This window comes from Zonotrichia albicollis, chromosome 18, assembly GCF_047830755.1.
Source record: "Zonotrichia albicollis isolate bZonAlb1 chromosome 18, bZonAlb1.hap1, whole genome shotgun sequence".
Taxonomy (NCBI): domain Eukaryota; kingdom Metazoa; phylum Chordata; class Aves; order Passeriformes; family Passerellidae; genus Zonotrichia; species Zonotrichia albicollis.
The window spans coordinates 7,775,062-7,791,976 of NC_133836.1; the positions used below are offsets into that span (position 1 = coordinate 7,775,062).

The window sequence follows — 16,915 nt, forward strand, 5'->3', positions numbered from 1 at the left end:
CTCACCTCAGTCAGGCTGGTCCCGGCACACACAGCATCGGGAACGTCCTTCTGAGCCATCGACTCCACCCGCGCGCTGCCCGTGAGGGGCCCCACAGGCCTCCATCTTCCCGCCTCAGCTCCATCGCACCGCCGTCCCGAGCACCTGCGGCTTTTCACTGCAACCCCTGGCGCGTTTGAGGCTAGCGCGGCCCCCTGGGCTGAGCTGAGCCGAGGTGGAGCAGCCTGAGGCAGAGAAATCCGGCAGGACTCCCTTCTTCCCCTCAGGCAGCGCCGGAATGCCCGGACCGGCTCATTCAGCTCCTTCGCCCGTCACGGGCTCCCTCAGCGGCCTGGGGCAGCGGCCAGCGGGCCGCCAGGGGGCGCTCGGCGGCCGCGGGGCAGCGCCCCCTGGCGGTGCTCTGTCACTGCCCCGGGTCCCTCCCTGCCCCGTGTCCCGCCACTGTCCCTGTTCGGTCACTGCCCTCCCTTCCCCGTGTCCTGTCACTGCTCTGTTACTGCCCTCACCTGTCCCATGTCCCCATCCCCTTCCCCCTCCTGTTTGGCCACTGCCCCAGCCTGCCCCATCCCCTGCCACCGGCTGTCCCGTCCCCACTGCTGCCAGCAGCCCCTGGGCAGGGCTGTTCTCGTGGCCGAGCTGCATTCGGTGCAAGCTGAGCGAGGAATGGACCCCCCGTGACTTGGGTTTGGGGGCTGAAGGGCACAGGTCGTTCACCTGCTGGTCACCCCACAGCCTGCTGCCCCACAAACACCCTCCACATTCCAGCGGCATCACAAAACATGCAGCCACAAAGTGGCTTTGGAAGAAACTCCCCATTTCTCCTGGCCCATGGTAGAAGACAGTAGCTGCCAAAGTTTAACTCTACGGTGCACTCCAGTAATTTCTCCACCTGCCCTCAGGATTTGTTTTACTTGGCACAAAGTCTGAGGGTTAGGAACAGTCTCAGGGAGCACAACAGCATGCAAGATACCCAGTGCTGAATAGAAAAATATGCCCTTTACATCATCGTACATAATTTTATTTAAATTTTGCTTTATTTCAAAAATAATTAAGGGACACCATAAACAGCAATAGGCACATCAGTGGGGTTTGTAGTCTGAGCCTCTCAAGACCAGATCTCTTGTGCCAGGCGCCATACAGGCACAGTCAAACAATTCTTGTCTTCCGGATGATTCTTGTCTTCTAGGCATGCCCTCCCTCCCCCAGAAGAACACTGAAAAAGATGCATCAAGCAAGAAGGTATTTCCTTTCCCCTTTCCTTGGGAAACCAAGGCAGAAGAAGACTAAATCCCTAGTCCAAAGCTCTTAATGCTGTCTATGGTAGCAGAAGGAAATTATTTCTCCATTTTCCTAGCTCAGTACTCAAACAGTTTGCTGTCCACCTCTGTCCTCACCTGACCCAGCACAATCAGAAGCATCCTGGGAAATATGGCTGGAATGCTGTAGGAGGGGAGGGATCGAGCACTGGAGCCCCTATGACCTGTTTGAGTCAGTTCTGCTCACTGTAGTTTATTATTTCCTTAGTCTAACAAACCACTTCCAACTCAGACAAGCAGCCAAGATCATCCTAAAGAATTTAAAGCATTGAAAAAACACAAGATTGATCCTTTAAGAACACAGAAAATGTCTGATCAGTTCAAGTCCTGCTTCAGATTGCAGTCAGGATTAGATGCCGTACTAAATTGTCCCCTCTGGGTGTCGCAAACTACAGGACTTTGGCACAGCGTCCCCCAAAGGAAGGAGGGTCTTCTGTCTCGTGATGTTAATCATTGGTGGAGGGTTTTGTTGAAGAAGATACCCAAGGGTTTCCCTAGTGGCCGAGTTCTTGGGTGGTGCTCCGGACTTCAGCGCTCATTCTCCGAAATTTCCGCAGGTAGACAATGATGAGGATAACCAAGATGGTCTGGAGGATAAGGAGGATGAAGAGGGAGAGCTGAGAGAGCAAAGCCAGGCTGCAGTACCAGTGCTGGCACGTGGAGACGATCTCATCCTCGGTCAGGTAGGCGATGATGCGGCCCTGCAGGTGCTCCGGGGAGCTGCACCTCACATCCCTGTACAGGCTGTGGTTCTGCTGCCACTGCAGCCAGGAGCGCAGGTAGAGGATGTCACAGGTGCATTCCCAAGGGTTGCCCTGCAGGTAGACTGCCTGGAGGCTCCTCAGGTTGTCAAAGAGCCCGTTGGGAATAGAGGTGAGCCTGTTGGAAGCGAGGTGGATGATTTCAGCCGAGGGACGGAAGGCAGTGGGCAGGTTTTCTACAGTCAGGTTTTTCAGTGAGCAGTCAGTGATCCTGGTGGTGCACCTGCATGGCACAGGGCATGTGGGTGTCACGAGTGGGAGGAAGCCAAGGAGGGACAAGAGAATTCCACTGTTCATTTTCACCTGCAAACACTTCCCTGGTGAGATTGGATGAAGTGGAGATCAGACACCACGCACTCTAGGGCTGACACCACAGCCAAGGTCTTCTGTTGTTTTGTTCTGAGGATAAGCTTCTAAAGGTGGGTGAATTTGGTGTCCTCCACTGGAGACACGAGAGCTCTGAAAAGAACAGAGTTAAAAGAGAGCAAATTCTGGTCTCTCAGTATAGGTGAAGGAATTTTCATGGTCTTCCAACCCTAGATTTGAGGAAGGATATGAATACATGGTACTGGAAGGCTTAGCTGCAGCCATCAAATACATTTTCACTAGTCCTCAGAAGTGTAGAAGAGCTGCTTATGTTTTCACCATTACTGAAGGTGAATTATCAGGCTAGCCAAGAAAATTTCTATCAAGGAATCAAAAACTAGGATATGAACTTCCTCATGCCGTATCATAGCTCTGGATTACATCTGTAAGCAAAGCTTTGTTCATGCCAATGGCAAGAAGAGGTTCAGAAATAAATCTACTGTTACCATAGTAAAAAATAGCCTTTCCAGCCTTGAAAAGAAGTGATAAACAGTCTTTGGCTGCAGTGAAGGTGCTGACCACTGGGGATGGAGGCCAGTGGAGTTTTCATGCTAGACACTGCTCCAGCAGGTGAATAATCACCTGTTGCTGGGAGACATGGGTCAACGAGCTTTTTATATGTTACAGTCTCATGCCACTGCTGAATAGGAGCTGCTGTAACTTCTCCAGGAGAACAACTACACATACCTGCAATAAGGCAGCATTTTTCTGTGCTTGACAAATTGTAATTGTCAATCAATTAAATAAATTCTTTTAAAAGAGCAGAAGGTAGCATTATTGAACTTACCAGAGTAGTTCAATCCTTGCTTTCTTGCTGGCTTTACAACACAAGAGAGAGGTCTCGAGGCAGCCCAGCCAGTGCAGAGTGTGCAGAGCTCTGCTCCCGGATAATCCCCTTGCAGCTGGCTGGCAAGATAAGGCTCAGCCTCATCCCAGGGACACCTCCCACATGGGGCCTTCCTGCAAGCCTGCTGCATGTCACCGGAAGCTGAGGCTTCATTGAGCAAGTCTTCCAAGAAAGGGGAGCTGACACTGCTCACAAGAACACATTGCTGGGTGGTAACTGTGATTCTGGGCCTCAACAGCCCAGGAACTCAAAATGCACTTCAGACTGGAAGGTGATTTTACTGCTTTGTACCATACTCCCTCAGCACTTTGGTTTCCCATCTCATCAGGAAAACTTGGCAGAGTGGTGACACTTTCTGGGTGCACACCCTCAGGTTTCCCTTGAAGCAGTGACACAAATCTAGTTCTTATTAGTGAAAGATCTGCTGATAGACATGGTCTGCCAGTCCATCCATCTTTCCAGAGAAAGACCCTTCAAATGGCCCACAGCCCTTGACAAGCGCAGTTACTGAGAAAGACTGAGCACATGCTTTATTTAGAAGCTGCATTACACAAATACTCCAACAGGTAAGTCCAAGGATCAAAACTGCATTCAGGCAGAATCACATCTTCTCATGGCCATTGCATCTTCACAGACACTTCTCTGCCATCAGCCTGACCAGGCACACACTGCACTCCTTAGCCTAAGGCCACCAGAATCACATTATGGAACTGTTGCCCCATTGAACTCAACTCTGTTACATTGTGCTGTGGACATCCTAGAGACCAGAAATTATGAATGCCCTGAATGTGTTCATGTTAAGAGAATTGAGGGTGCAAAAAAATTGCAGAATGTGGCCCTAACAAAGGGAAATCTTTTATGCCCTGAAGAAAACAATAAAACTTTAAATTTCTACAAAATTGGAGCAGATAATTCCAGTTGTTTCACTGTGGTGGCCAGGCAGAGTGGGGAAGATATCTTAGGCTAACAAACTAACCCAGTTTTTCCTGCAGAGTCTCCACTTGGGAGCAGCTCAACTACAGCAGGGTAAGTTTGTTCAGCAAACTTACCTCATGTCCTGTGTTTGTTCACAGGCAGGTGTTCAGGCCAGGTGTGGCATGGAGCTGATCTGTGGCTCTGCATGCAGCATGGACTTGGCAATGATCTCCTGGCTACTTACAAACTGGATTTCCTGGGACTGGATCTTGCCCAGCTCACCACTGATGATTTGGATACCACTCCTAGGGGAGCTTGGATATAGAAGAGCCTTCAAGATCATCTTGCTAGCTTCTGCAATAAACAGGCCAGAAATCCCCTGCAGGAAACCTGCCTGAAGCCTGCTCTGACTGAATTAGATAAAAGGAGAAACAGGGTCAGTTTTGCTCTCTCCTGCCCATAATGTATCACCAATGCTGCTCAAGGGGGCTGAAAATTAAACAGAAAGAGGTTGCATTTTTGAATGTATTTATTTCACTGATCAATTCAGGTAGTAAACATTAATAATAATAACAATAATCATTTAATAAAATGGATATGTTTAAAAGGTTTCATTTTCTTTGTTCACAATGACAAAATGTTCAAACAGAAATTTACAAAAAAATATATAATTATAATAACCCAACAGATGGACAGGAAACATAGAGCCTAGGAATGGAGCAGGGGGTGAGGAAGGTGCATGGCAGGAGCAAGCCAGCATTGAAGCACAGCAGAGTTTGTGAGGAAGAGCAGGGAATGCCATTGCAGAGCACGAGTGGGAGCCCCTCCTGTGAGGGGAGGCATGCAAGGACTGCACAGGCAGGACCAGCACAGCAGTGGCACACAAGGAGTTCATGCCATGGATCCATCCTGTCAGGCACAGGGGCCAAGATGTACCAACAGCCCCAGCTGCAGCCTGGGATAGCTGTGGGTGGGACACCATCCCTGCAGCCACTCACTCAGCTGGGCAAAGCTTGGCAGAGGCATGGGAATGTGCCAGGGGTGCAGGGATTGTATGTGAGGCTGTGGAGGGTTGCATGAGGGGAGGTGTTAAATTGCTTTTCTATCCACACTTCTCGCTGTCAGAGCCACAAAAGCTCCCTGTGTTCAGGGGTCTCTTCTCCACTTACTGTGAGAATTGATGCCACAGTACAACACACTCCTTAAATAAACAGATTCCACCTTCCAGGCCAGAATCTGACCCCATGGTGTCCCCCAAAATCAGTCTCTAATCCCTTTCCAAGCAGTCCCTAAATTCTGGCACTCAGGCCAGGGAACATCCTACAGAGACATGATTTCAGATACCACCACCCCTCTGTGGAAGCCATCTCTGGTGCCTCACTCCTGTGTGGTTTTTCCTAAATGCAACTTGAACCATCTTTGCCAGCTGGTAGCCAAAGGCTTCAGCTCTCTGTAGAGGACAGGTTTGTGACCCTTGACTTGGTGCAGGAGGCACTGAGCTGAGCTGATGGAGAATCCCCAGGTGGAGGGATGGGCAGATCCAGCCTCAGCAGCCCTGCCTGTGACAGTGAGCCCTGTGCTTTCACCAGCACACAGCACCTCTGTGCACAGCCCAGCATCAAAGCTGTCAGCTGCTCCATGGCCATGCTAAAGGGAAAAACTCTTCTTTATCTTCTAGAAATGAATCTCTTTGAAAGAGGAAAATCTCCAGGTGGACAGGGCTCATTTGCAACAGAACATTCTCCTCACCAAGACTTTGTAAGAAAAGAGGGGACATGTTGCTTCAAGATGTTTCCTTTTATGTCAGCACAGACAAAGCTGAGAACTCAGCTGCCCATCTTTTTGGAAAACCTGGAGGAAGCTCCTGTTTCAGGCTACTCCACTGCCCAAGTAAGCAAATCATGCAAAGAAAGGCTGTTCTTCCTCTCGGGTGCCTGAGTCCTTCTTGTTACTGAAGTCAAGCTGAATCCTTCTGCCCTCCTGGGATGGCACTGCTACTAATGAGCCCAAAATAAGGGAGCATGAAAAAAAACCCCTGAACATTGTTGAACCCTGCTCTTGCCCAGCATACACAGTTCTGTGAAAGGGCTTCCATCCTTATTTTGTCCTTCCACATGGTGCCTTCCCCTGCCCCTACAGCCCATGCACTGGCTAAGCAGAGTCTCTGTACAGTGAATAACTGGAACCAGCCAACCTACTCACCACCTGGACAAACCCTGACAGGGCTCTGAAGCCCCAGGGAGGATTCAGACAAATGCAGTGCCTGGTAACAGAACCTAGGGCCTGGCTATTCCTGGCCAACACTGCTTCCTACCCAGGGAGATCTAGTGGGGAGATCCAGAGATGGAGGAACAGATACAAAAGGGGAAAGGGGGCAGAGGAGTCAGGCAAGGAGCAGAAGGGCCCAGCCCATGGCTGCACTCCCTGGAGTCAGAGGGAAGCACCAAGTGTCTCTCCCTCCAACAGCCCTGACTCCTGTGAGCGTGGCAGTGTTGCTGGCAAGCCCTGCCCTGTCAGGCACATCACACTCCAGGGCTCTGCTCTGGCTGCACTCAAGTTAAAAATACTGCAGGAAGCAAGAACAGGACAGGAGCTGCTGCCCAAAGAGTGCTTTTATCTCTGCCCAGCAGACCCACCAGCCTTCCCAGCACTAGGGCAGGAAGAGCCAAGGAATAAGGAGGGGGAGAAGGGTTGAGTGCCCGGGGGAAAGGCAGGGGAGCAAGAGCCAAGCCTGCTGGGCTGTGCTCAGCCCCACTCAGTGACAGTCCTGCACCTGCCAGGCTGACCCAACACCTGCCCACACACTGCCTGCAGATCTCTGTACAAGCCTACAACAACTGCCCCTTCCCCCAGGAGAAGCTTGGAGCCAGCAACGTGCTCATGGGACTGCAAAGCCTGGGGGTAGGGGACAGGTCTGCATTTTGGGTTGGATTTCAGCCCTAGGGCTTCTACCCCCTCCAAAGCAGTCTTGGCAAGTGCTCCGGATCCCACAGAGCTTTTCAGAGCAGACACTGAAGACACACTGCAAACGATGACCAGAGCTAAACCATGAAACACCCTCACCCAGCTACTGCAGGGCCTTAGGGTTCCTCTGCCAATGCCTCCAGCCTGCTGTGGGAGGAAACCAGGGCAGGCAAAGTGCTCACTCCCATCACCTCCTTGCAGGCAATAGTCAACAACTCGACTTCTCTGCCAGAAAGATGTAACTGAGAACAGTTTTCTTGTAACCAGCCTTGAGGCACTCAGTCTCTTGCTGTTCAGTGCAAACATCCTGGAGTTTTCTTGATAGGAAGAACAAAACCAACCAGCTAAACAAAAAATCCATAAAAACCTGGACAGGATACCAGGCAATCATCAGGACTCCTGAGCAGGTCAGTGCACAGAGGAACCCCCAGCCCCAGTTCTCTGGGCCAGCACTGTCCCCAGGCTGAGAAGCAGCACAGGTCAAACTCACAGGAGGGCATGGCTGCCTTTACAATGCTTGTGCTGGCCCCAGACAAGGGGGACAGGGACAGGAGCACAGCACCTCACTTGGGAGTAAACACCTACGTGCAGTGACACAGATACTTTAAGTTTGTACACCAGAGAAACCAGGACTTTAAATACCAGAGCATTCCCAAACAAGAGATTAGTACATAGGAAAGGGGAATTTTTTCTTTTCTTATTTTTTAGGATGCCTTAGAGACGTCCCAGGCTAGTTTCTTAAAAAAAAAAAAAAAAGGAAAAAAAAGAAACAAAAGAATAATTATTAAAAAAGAAATACACATCAGTAAACTGTTAAGTGAACAGCCTCCTCCACAATCCAGCTGGTCAAAAAGCCAGCACTGCTGCTAATAAATTAGAGGGTGCGGGTGCAGCTCTTGCCCACAAGTCTCTTTACAACAGGAAACCTTTTCTAAATGTTCACAGCTCTTGCCAGGTCTCAGATGGTTGCTGGGGGATCCCCTCTGCCCTCCAGGTACCTGCCTCTCACTGATCCTGCATCTGCTGCTGCATCTTCTGCAGCATCTCTTGCATCCGCCGTAGCTGCAGGAGACAGGAGAGAGAGTCAGAAAGGGAGCAGAGGATCCACACGTGGCAGCCCTTGGAGCTGGCAAGGGGATCCCTCAGGAGTGGGAGCCTCAGGACCACCTCTATGGGGCAACCCTGGAGAAACTCCCGGGATTCCAGCTCCAGCATCCAGGAGGCACAGGCACAAATGGTACTCACCTCCTCATCCTTCATCTTAATCAGCTTCTCTGTCTCTGTGTCCGGTGTTGGGAGAGGCAGGATAGGAATGGGGCTTTCTATCCTGTTGTCCTGAGTCAGCTTGCTAGAGAGATGGAGAGAGGGGGGAAGAGCAGTCACTCATGGTCCAGGATGGCTGCTTTGGTGTCATCACACAATGACTGTCACTCCCCATGGCAGAGCCACCAGCCATGCAGCATCACACACCCAACCAAGTGGAGGGGCTGTAGGGCAATCCAGACCAGAGCTGTGGAATGCACTTGGGTGGAGAATGAGACCTCCTGTTCAGCAGGTGGAGGCACGAGACAGGCCCAGCACAGCAGCCTTGCTCTGAGGGCTGGGGTGCCCATGACTGCAGGCAGGGGACACAGGGAGGAGAGAGTTTTCTCTCCAGAGACTGGAGCTCTCAGTACATGAGGAGGGAATGATAGTAACCGAAGCAGCCTGGGCTGAAATTGGAACTTCACTATGTCATTTGCACGTGTTCACCACTTGGAGTCACCAGTGGCTCATTGTTAATACAATTCCAGCCTTGGAGCTTAGGATCTCCTACCAAAATGACTCTAGAAATGGCCCTGTGCTGCTTTTATGAAAGGAACTAATCAGTACCAAACTGAAGCTTTCTCTAGGCATAGCAACCACTTTTTCACTGTGCTCTTCTTTTAATAGCCACACAGCCTAACTAAATAGCAGCTGTGACACTGTTCACCCAGCTCTAGCATTTAACATAGTTATTTTGGGACTCCATATACTTGCTGCTGAAAAAAACAGGCTTGTCTGCTATGCAAAAGTACAGGGATACACTGTGTGTCAGGAGAATGTGCCAACCTGCACGTTGGCACACACGCAGGACTGCTCCTTGCTGAAGCACAGCATTCTGCTCTGCAACGTGGCACACAGAGCTGCCCAGCCAGGGCTGGCAGGAAGCGAAGGGAATGGCTCACAACAGAGGAGCCAAGACCTACTTCAACACTTCAACACAAATTTTTTCACCAGTATATCAGTCATGGAAGAGAGAAGGAAAAGTAGAGGTCTCAAATGAGAAGCCTGTGAGTGTTCTCTCTTCTGTTAGCTGATCATTCTGACTAAAATCACAGAGCATCAATGCAAAGGGAAGACAATGCAGAGAAATCTTTGAAGATGTGTTGTCTTACTAACTGTCTGGGCCCTGTTGTCTGAGAAACAGCAGCATCCCAAGGGTCATGCTATTATTTAGACATAACTACAGACCACAGAATGGATTCCTGTTCAGCAATGCACACAGCTATCCCTCACCAGAGAGATGGTTTATCCCATTTTATTTGGCTGGATGTATTTCATCCACTGCTAGAACCAGCTCTTCAAAAGAATCTCCAGGCCTATTTCTTTATATCTGCATAAGGCATCCCCAGACAGGAATGTGGATTCTCAGAAGCATTCCTGCCTTGGGTTCAGGCTGTGGGAAACATGCTTGGATTTGCTATTTTAGTTCCCAGTGCCATTCCTGGAGGCTGCAGCCCAGCAAGTCCCCAGCAGATCCACAGCCTCCTGACCACTGGGCTGTTGTGAGAGCAACCCCAGCTCCACAGAGGGTGGCAGACCCCTCCCACCAGAGGTGGGGACCCACCTGGTCATTTGCTGGATGCACTGAGCTCGGTAGTTCTCGTAGTGGACATCACAGGTGACGTCCTTGAGGTCGTGCATGTGAGTCCGGATCAGCATGTTCCGCAGCTTCACGAAGTCGCAGTGAGCCTGGTTCTCCACTGGGGAACCAACAACAGGAGAGTGCTTGGATATCACATCTCACCAGGCCTCTCAGGGAGCACCTTCTCAGCTCCTGGACACACAGACTGCACCAAAACCACACTCCAGGGCTCCTTCCTCATCCTCCCCCACCACTGCCCTGGCACAGGCCTCAATGGTGCCCTGCACTTCTCAACACTGAGGCCAGGCTGCTGAATGCCCCACGTTCCCAGGACCTTTTCTGTGTAAAAGGATGAATTAAGCACATACAGCAGAGCCCTGAGAGAGGATCCCATGTAATGGGATGTCACTGTTATAACCACAGTGAGCACAGCTGGTGCTGGAGGTAAATTGCTTGTCTGATCAGAATTTAGGACTTATCAAAAGGCCCCTGTAGACAAAATCAGCCCCTGAGGGGCAAAGCCAAGAGCAGGCAATGGAGAGCTGAAAGAGCTGCTGTTGCCATGGGGAGCCTGGCTCCAGACAGCACTGTGGGAAGCACTGTGCTGCTGTGATGATCTCCATTTGCCTCTCTGCAGGGCTGGGGAAAAATAGCTGTATCAGGCACAGGGGTTCACAAAGTTGATCCCACTGCCAAATGCCAGCATCCTAACAGGCACAGCCCCCTCTGGAGCCATTGAGGGAGCAGAGCCAACAGCTGAGCAGCTCAAGCAGCCAGCACCAGCCCATGAGTGCAAACACAACTTTTGGGATCTAAAGCTGCAAGGTCTTAAAGCAACAAATCAGCAAGGGCAAATCAGCAAAAGCCATTCCAGGGTTATTTTGCCTAAGGGCTTTATGAAATTTCTCACTTTAGAAGGGAAGAAAGTTAGAGACAAACACTGTGCATCAGCACAGCCTCCAGTCCAGCAATTCCGGCACTTACAGGAGCAGCAACAGAGGAGGCAGTGCATGAGGGTTTCTGATTCTTTGGCTGAGGGCAACAGCTTCTCCCCAGAAAATAAACAGGCAATGCCCAGCCTGCCCTGCTTAATAACAAGCCATGTCCTAGTGCACATTAAAGCTTAGGCATTCATCCATTCACACTGGAGCCTCTCTTCCTCAGTCTGCAATGGGAGGGTTACTGATACACTCCCAGCGACACAAACCTCCTGAGCCAGCCCCAGTGCCTCTGTCTCTACCCTACTTTATCACCTACCACATGCCAAAGGTGGTACAGACATCTCAGCTCTCCCCTGCCATCCCTCCCCTGCCATGTCTGTCTGTCCTTGTCCCATCCCTGCCTGTCCCTCCTCCCAGAGCTCCCAGCTCCAAGCTTACCTTCCACAATGCCCCAGGGGTAGAGCCGTCCCCGGACCCGCTGGCCCTTGGCCTCCACCACGGTGTTGCTGCCGATGACGGCGAAGGGAGCGCTCTCCTGGAACAGAGGCACCGAGAGCCCGCTCAGCCCATGGATCCCTGCTCCAGGGGCCAAGCTCAGGCACAGCAGAACAGCAGGAGGAAGGTGCTGGTAGGAAAGGACATCCACATGTGCCACAGAGCAGAGTGCCACAACCTAGCTGCAGAGAAAAGCCTAAAGCACTGGGATCTACAGGCAGCCTAGTTCCCAGCCTGAGCTCAGCTGTCCTGAGGGAAGCTGTGTCTCTGCAGGTGCCTGCATCCCTTCATTAAGGGGAAGCTCTACAAGGAAGCCAGAGCAAAGAGGTTGGGACACCAAGCAAATGTGCCAAGAGCAGGAATGTACAGACTGCGCTCCTCTCTGCTCAGAAGGGAGTCAAAGCCCCCCTCTGACAGGAGAAACAAGGCCATACTGCATGCACACACAGGCTTAGGAGGCAGTGAGGAGTGGGCTGCTGGGGCCTCCAGATACGCCTCTATGATCATGTTGTGCAACTAATGTGCCACAGTGGTGCCTAATCACTCACAAATCTCTCCTCCTTGCTGATGGCATCACCCACAAACAGGGGCTCAGAACTGCTGTACCCAGCTTTCACCTTAAACACACAGGCTGGGGCAGGTGGAGGAAAGACTGACACTGCCTGGGGGGAGAGCAGAAGGGCTGTGAGTTCATGCCACACTTGGCTTCATGGCACCAGCAAGGACATCAGCACCTTCTCCAGGCCATCTGCCACATGAGCCAAGGCTGTTCCCTGGGCAGCAGCAGCACAGGCCTTCAGCACAAGCAGGACAGCTCTGGCTCCTTTGGGACTGACCCATATATCCATGAGCCCAATTCCCCAGACCCTGCTGAGCAGATTCCTTACCTTCAGCTCTCTGTCTTGCTGCTTGAACTCCTCATCTTCATCAGAGTCACACTCAGGAAACTGATACACTTTAATGCCAAATTTGTCGATCTCTTCCCGGATCTATGTCCATGCAAGACAAAAGGATGTAAAACTGAACAATACAGAAATGCTGGCTTTATTCTATTTGTGCTACCATGGTGTGCTATAGCCTACAGATGGCAAAAGGATTTGATGTTTCTTCTACAGTCAGCCTCTCTGCTGAGGGCAGAGCATGGCTGCAGCTGTATGTGCAGATACTGTGTGCGTGTGTGTGTGTGTGTGTGTGTGAGTATACACACAGACATGCTGTACAGACACACAAATACATATATGTCCATCTACCCTCCCTCCTCAGCTCATCCCTGCCCCTATTTCAGGTATAACCCTGTGCAGAAGGAGCATCTCACCCTCTCCTTCAGCTTCCGGATCTCGGAGGGGATCAGGCAGTCGGCTTTGGCAATCAGGGGCACAATGTTCACCTTCTCATGCAGAGCCTTCATGAACTCAACATCCACAGGCCTCAGCCTGCAGCAGGGATGAGGGACACTGTCAGCAAGGACACACTGGGCAGTTCCCCCTCCAGCCTCTCTCACCCCCCAGCACAAAGGGAAAAGGACAGCACTGTCACAGGAGGCTGCAGCAGCACTGGGACAGCCCTCAGCTAGGCCTGTACCTCCAGGAAAGCTCTCTGAGCTGCTGAGTGTCTCATACAGACACTGGCTGGGTATCTGCTCCCTTGCAGGCCAAATACTGCCCAGGTCACAGCCTGGGGTCTCCCTCCAGCTGTCCTGTACCACAGGCAGCCAACACAGCCCCTTCAGCTGCTCCAGGCTAGGCTGACACATGAGCCAGCAAGGGGCAGGGACTGAAGGCAGCTTAAAACTCCCTTTCCTACACATCAGTCCAGCTTAGCTAGATAGGAACATACAAGTCTGCATTGCATTATTTCTCTTGATTTTTAAATCAGGCTGTAAGGCCTGAGGGAGATCTGCTCTGTCTGTTCACAGGCTGTCTGTCCTGCCAGTGAGGGGAAGGGAGTGCTGTGATGCTTAGCAGAGGGAGAACATCCAGACAGTTCCTCTTCTGTGCAAACAGCCCTGGCAGTGTACAAACTGCTACAGGGCAATCCTGGGGCACAAGGGTCTTCTCTCTGAACTGAGTAACCCCCCAGGCCTGGAGTGTGGGCTCTCACCCGTGCCCAAAGGGAGAGATGAAGTAGAGGCAGCAATGCACTCGGTTGTCCTGGATGTTCTTCCGGTTCAGGCCACTCTCGTCACGGAAGTACTGCTCAAACTGCTGGTCAATGTAGTCAGTGATGGGCTTCCAGCTGGGAAGGGCAATTCAATCAAAACAAAATCATCACTAGTGTCTCCTGTCTCCTAATGACTGTGAGGTCAAGGACTAAAAGGAAGGCAGCAGTGCCCTGCTCACCACTCAGTGTTGTTAACAGCATCTCCAAAGCCTGGTGTGTCCACTATGGTCAGCTTCAGCTTGACACCCTTTTCCTCAATGTCCACTGTGTGCTTGATGATCTCCACTGTCTGGTTGATCCTCTCTTTGAACAGGAGCATGTGAGTTAAAGCCAGACAGTAATGCGGGGCTCCCCACTACACCCATGACAAGCCAGCTCCCTTTTATCACTGAACACAGGGAGTAACACAGGTTTCAAAAACCCCAGATCATGCTCTATGGAGCCTCAGGGGGGTGTTACTGCAGGGGCCAGCAGCAGGCAGACAGACTCCAAGAAGATCCACAAACCTCTGAAGTGCCTGTAGCCCAGCTGTTCTGAACATTTTGTCCAGTCATTGGGGAAAGGGAATCCCTACCATACTCCAGCATCCAAGAACAAAAGACAAATCTCAATATCTCATCCCAAACATCTCATCCCCAATAGCTCATCCCAAACAGCTGCTCTGCAGCTTCAAAGGGAAGAGCCCTACAGCCAAACTGTTTTTGCTCAATTCTGTGTGCCTTAGCAGACACAAAGGAGAGCAGAGCCAAACAGGAGGGCTGGGATCCAGCCAAGCTTGTAGCTGCTGCTGGAGCAAGGAACCAGTGCTAGTCCTTAGGACAGTCCCATTCACCCTGCTTTGCCCCCAGCTTACCCTCTGCATTGAGGAGCTTTCTGTCTTTGTAGAGGTCTGTCAGGAACAGGCTATTCACCAGCGTGGATTTGCCCAGACCCGACTCTCCTAATTGACAGAGCACAAAGGGGAGGAGGAATAAGCAAGCAACATGACCCACTAATTGACTTACAAATGAAACTTTGAACAAGGCTTTGAATCCTGAGCCAGAGGAAGCGAGAGAGACAAGCTGTCAGGAGCTGTTCATTGGCACTACATTTTTCCAGTAGTCGAAAGACTTTTGCTGCAAGATGTCTCAATCCTTGTAAAAACGTGATCTCCCAGCTCCCCATTCTTCTCTTTCTCCTTCCTTTCCCTTGTTCCCTGTTCAGCCCTGCCTTCACCACCCAGAGCAGTCACTGCTGGAGGAAAAGCTTGCTCAAGTGGGTTATGAGGGGTCAGGAGGGGCCTGTTCCTGCTGGGGGAACTCCACAGGCTGGGGAGCAAAGCAGGGCCTGGGACAAGGACCAGAACAGAGTGAGGGGAGGATCAGGTGCTATGGGAGCACCCAAGGGAAGTGAGGAGAGCTGTTTCCCTCCACATCCCCTCTGTGTGGCCCAGCCACCCCATCCACGGGCAGTCTCACCTGCAACCATCAGGGTGAAGTCGAATCCCTTCTTCACGGATTTGCGGTGCACCTGGTTGGGCAGGGTGGCAAAGCCCACGTACTGCTTCTCATGGTCCTGTGGGGCACAGGTGGATGGCAGCAGGTCAGAGTGTGCCACCCCTTCTGCTTGAGCCTCACACAGTGAAGGGAGCAGGAGTCAAAAAGCCCCTGGGGCAGAGCCAAGGGCTGGAGGAGAGGCGGGTCCCTGTCCTGGCAGCAGTGCAGGGCAAGGCACACACCTCCTCTGGGCTTAGGGACTTCGCCCTTCCCACAGGTGGGCACAAAGGGACATGTCCCAGCCACAGCCCTGCTTGGCTGCTCTCCCAGCAGCTTCCCAGTGCAGGGAGCACAAGGGAAAAAGCACATCACATCCCACCATTCCCAGCAGAGAGCACATCCAGGCTGCTAACAGACAGCCTTCCTAACTCTGCTTCAGCTGCACAGTCACAGGCTCCCTTCACAGCAGGGTCACCAAATGCCACCTCTCCCCAGGTGATTTCCACATCCCTCCCTCCAGAGGCACGTGTGCTACATGATGGAGAGCTCTGTAATTAGCACCCTGGGGCTTGCACAGTCCTGAGCCGTGTCTAGAGGAAGGTACAGTGGCTCAGCTTCTGCTTGACCTGAGAGGGGATTATTTCTTGCTGTGTCACAGCCACTCCTGGCTGAATAAGAGGAAATCCTGAGTAATCTCTTGTGTTATTTCTGAAGAGACCAAAGTTCAAGGAGCATGGGAAGTGGAAGGATGTGGAAATATTGATAATAGAACTAAGATGATTTTGAAGGTATTACTTTTAGTGTTACTGGAGTGTTACCTACCACCCAACCACCCCCAAGACAGAGCCCCTTGTCATTGAGTGCTCCCTCACAGCACAAATCCACAGGCACCTCACAAACATAGCATACTCTGTACAAGCACACTAAGCCATTCACAAATGCCTGAGCTAGACAGACTCTGCATTTCACTGAATATAATGATACCACTGGGATTCACACCACAGACACATCCATGGAGACAGGAGTTCCTCAAAACCGGCCCTAGCTCCTATTCCATGAATGCCTTCAAGCACATCACTGCCCTCACCCATTCTCCAGGCACAGCAGGGAGCACCTCTGTTCCTAAGTTTAACTATCTCCATTCCTGAGCCACACACTCGAAGAAATACAAAATATGATCCATATTTTGTGCCAAGCTTAGGGCAATGCTGACTTGCACCTATTTCCACACTGCAGGTGGGCAATGTCACTCCTAGGCAGCTCTCCACAGCTGCATGTCCACCTGTGTGAGAATCCCTGGGCATCCTCAGTCTGACAGACTGCAAAGTTCCACTGGGGACACTGAGCAGGGAAGACAGAGTCTCCTCCTCCCAGTTCATGGCTGCTCTGGAGCTGCCCACTGAGATGGAACAGATGTGGCTGACAGCCATGGTGGCCCAAGGACTCTGTTCTTTAGCACTGTCACTGCCTTCTGGCAATTGAGGCTTGGTTTGGATCTGAAACTTGGTCATTTTAGCCCTGAGTGATTGTGGGTTCTGATCTCCCTCACCTCCCATAGCTGAAGCAATGTTGTTTCATCACCCCACAGTCCAGAAAGGCAGGAAAGGACAGAGAGAAAACTAAACTAGAGCTGTAATGGCTGATCTAAGAGGCAGTGACATCCCAGCAGCGAGCAGCAGGACCCTGGGTGATGAGTGATGGCAGCTCTGATGAGCTGCATGCAGCAGAGCAATGCCTGCCTGGGGGACACCACAAACTGCCACCCAGAGGGCTCAGCAAAGGGCAACA

General features: G+C 51.5%; 2 protein-coding genes across 6 annotated transcripts in view; both read right to left on the reverse strand.

Annotated features, from left to right (window-relative positions):
- Window positions 1-601: 601 nt before the first annotated feature.
- GP1BB (glycoprotein Ib platelet subunit beta) lies at window positions 602-4,560 on the reverse strand. The gene has a single exon (XM_074554239.1). It carries the CDS (start codon window positions 2,372-2,374, stop codon window positions 1,811-1,813), a length of 564 nt encoding a protein of 187 aa, XP_074410340.1. The 5' UTR covers window positions 2,375-4,560; the 3' UTR covers window positions 602-1,810.
- A 156-nt stretch (window positions 4,561-4,716) lies between these two features.
- Window positions 4,717-16,915, reverse strand: part of SEPTIN5 (septin 5) — a 42,022-nt gene continuing 29,823 nt past the window's right edge. For all 5 annotated transcript variants that reach the window (XM_014268366.3, XM_074554237.1, XM_026794684.2 and 2 more), the window contains 10 exons: window positions 15,110-15,206; window positions 14,506-14,592; window positions 13,832-13,955; window positions 13,593-13,727; window positions 12,808-12,925; window positions 12,380-12,481; window positions 11,436-11,532; window positions 10,039-10,174; window positions 8,415-8,517; window positions 4,717-8,231 (listed from right to left, as the gene is read on the reverse strand). In XM_014268366.3, the coding sequence (XP_014123841.1) occupies window positions 8,175-8,231; window positions 8,415-8,517; window positions 10,039-10,174; window positions 11,436-11,532; window positions 12,380-12,481; window positions 12,808-12,925; window positions 13,593-13,727; window positions 13,832-13,955; window positions 14,506-14,592; window positions 15,110-15,206 (1,056 nt within the window). In that variant the 3' untranslated portion in view covers window positions 4,717-8,174. The remainder of the gene's footprint in view (window positions 8,232-8,414; window positions 8,518-10,038; window positions 10,175-11,435; window positions 11,533-12,379; window positions 12,482-12,807; window positions 12,926-13,592; window positions 13,728-13,831; window positions 13,956-14,505; window positions 14,593-15,109; window positions 15,207-16,915) is intronic.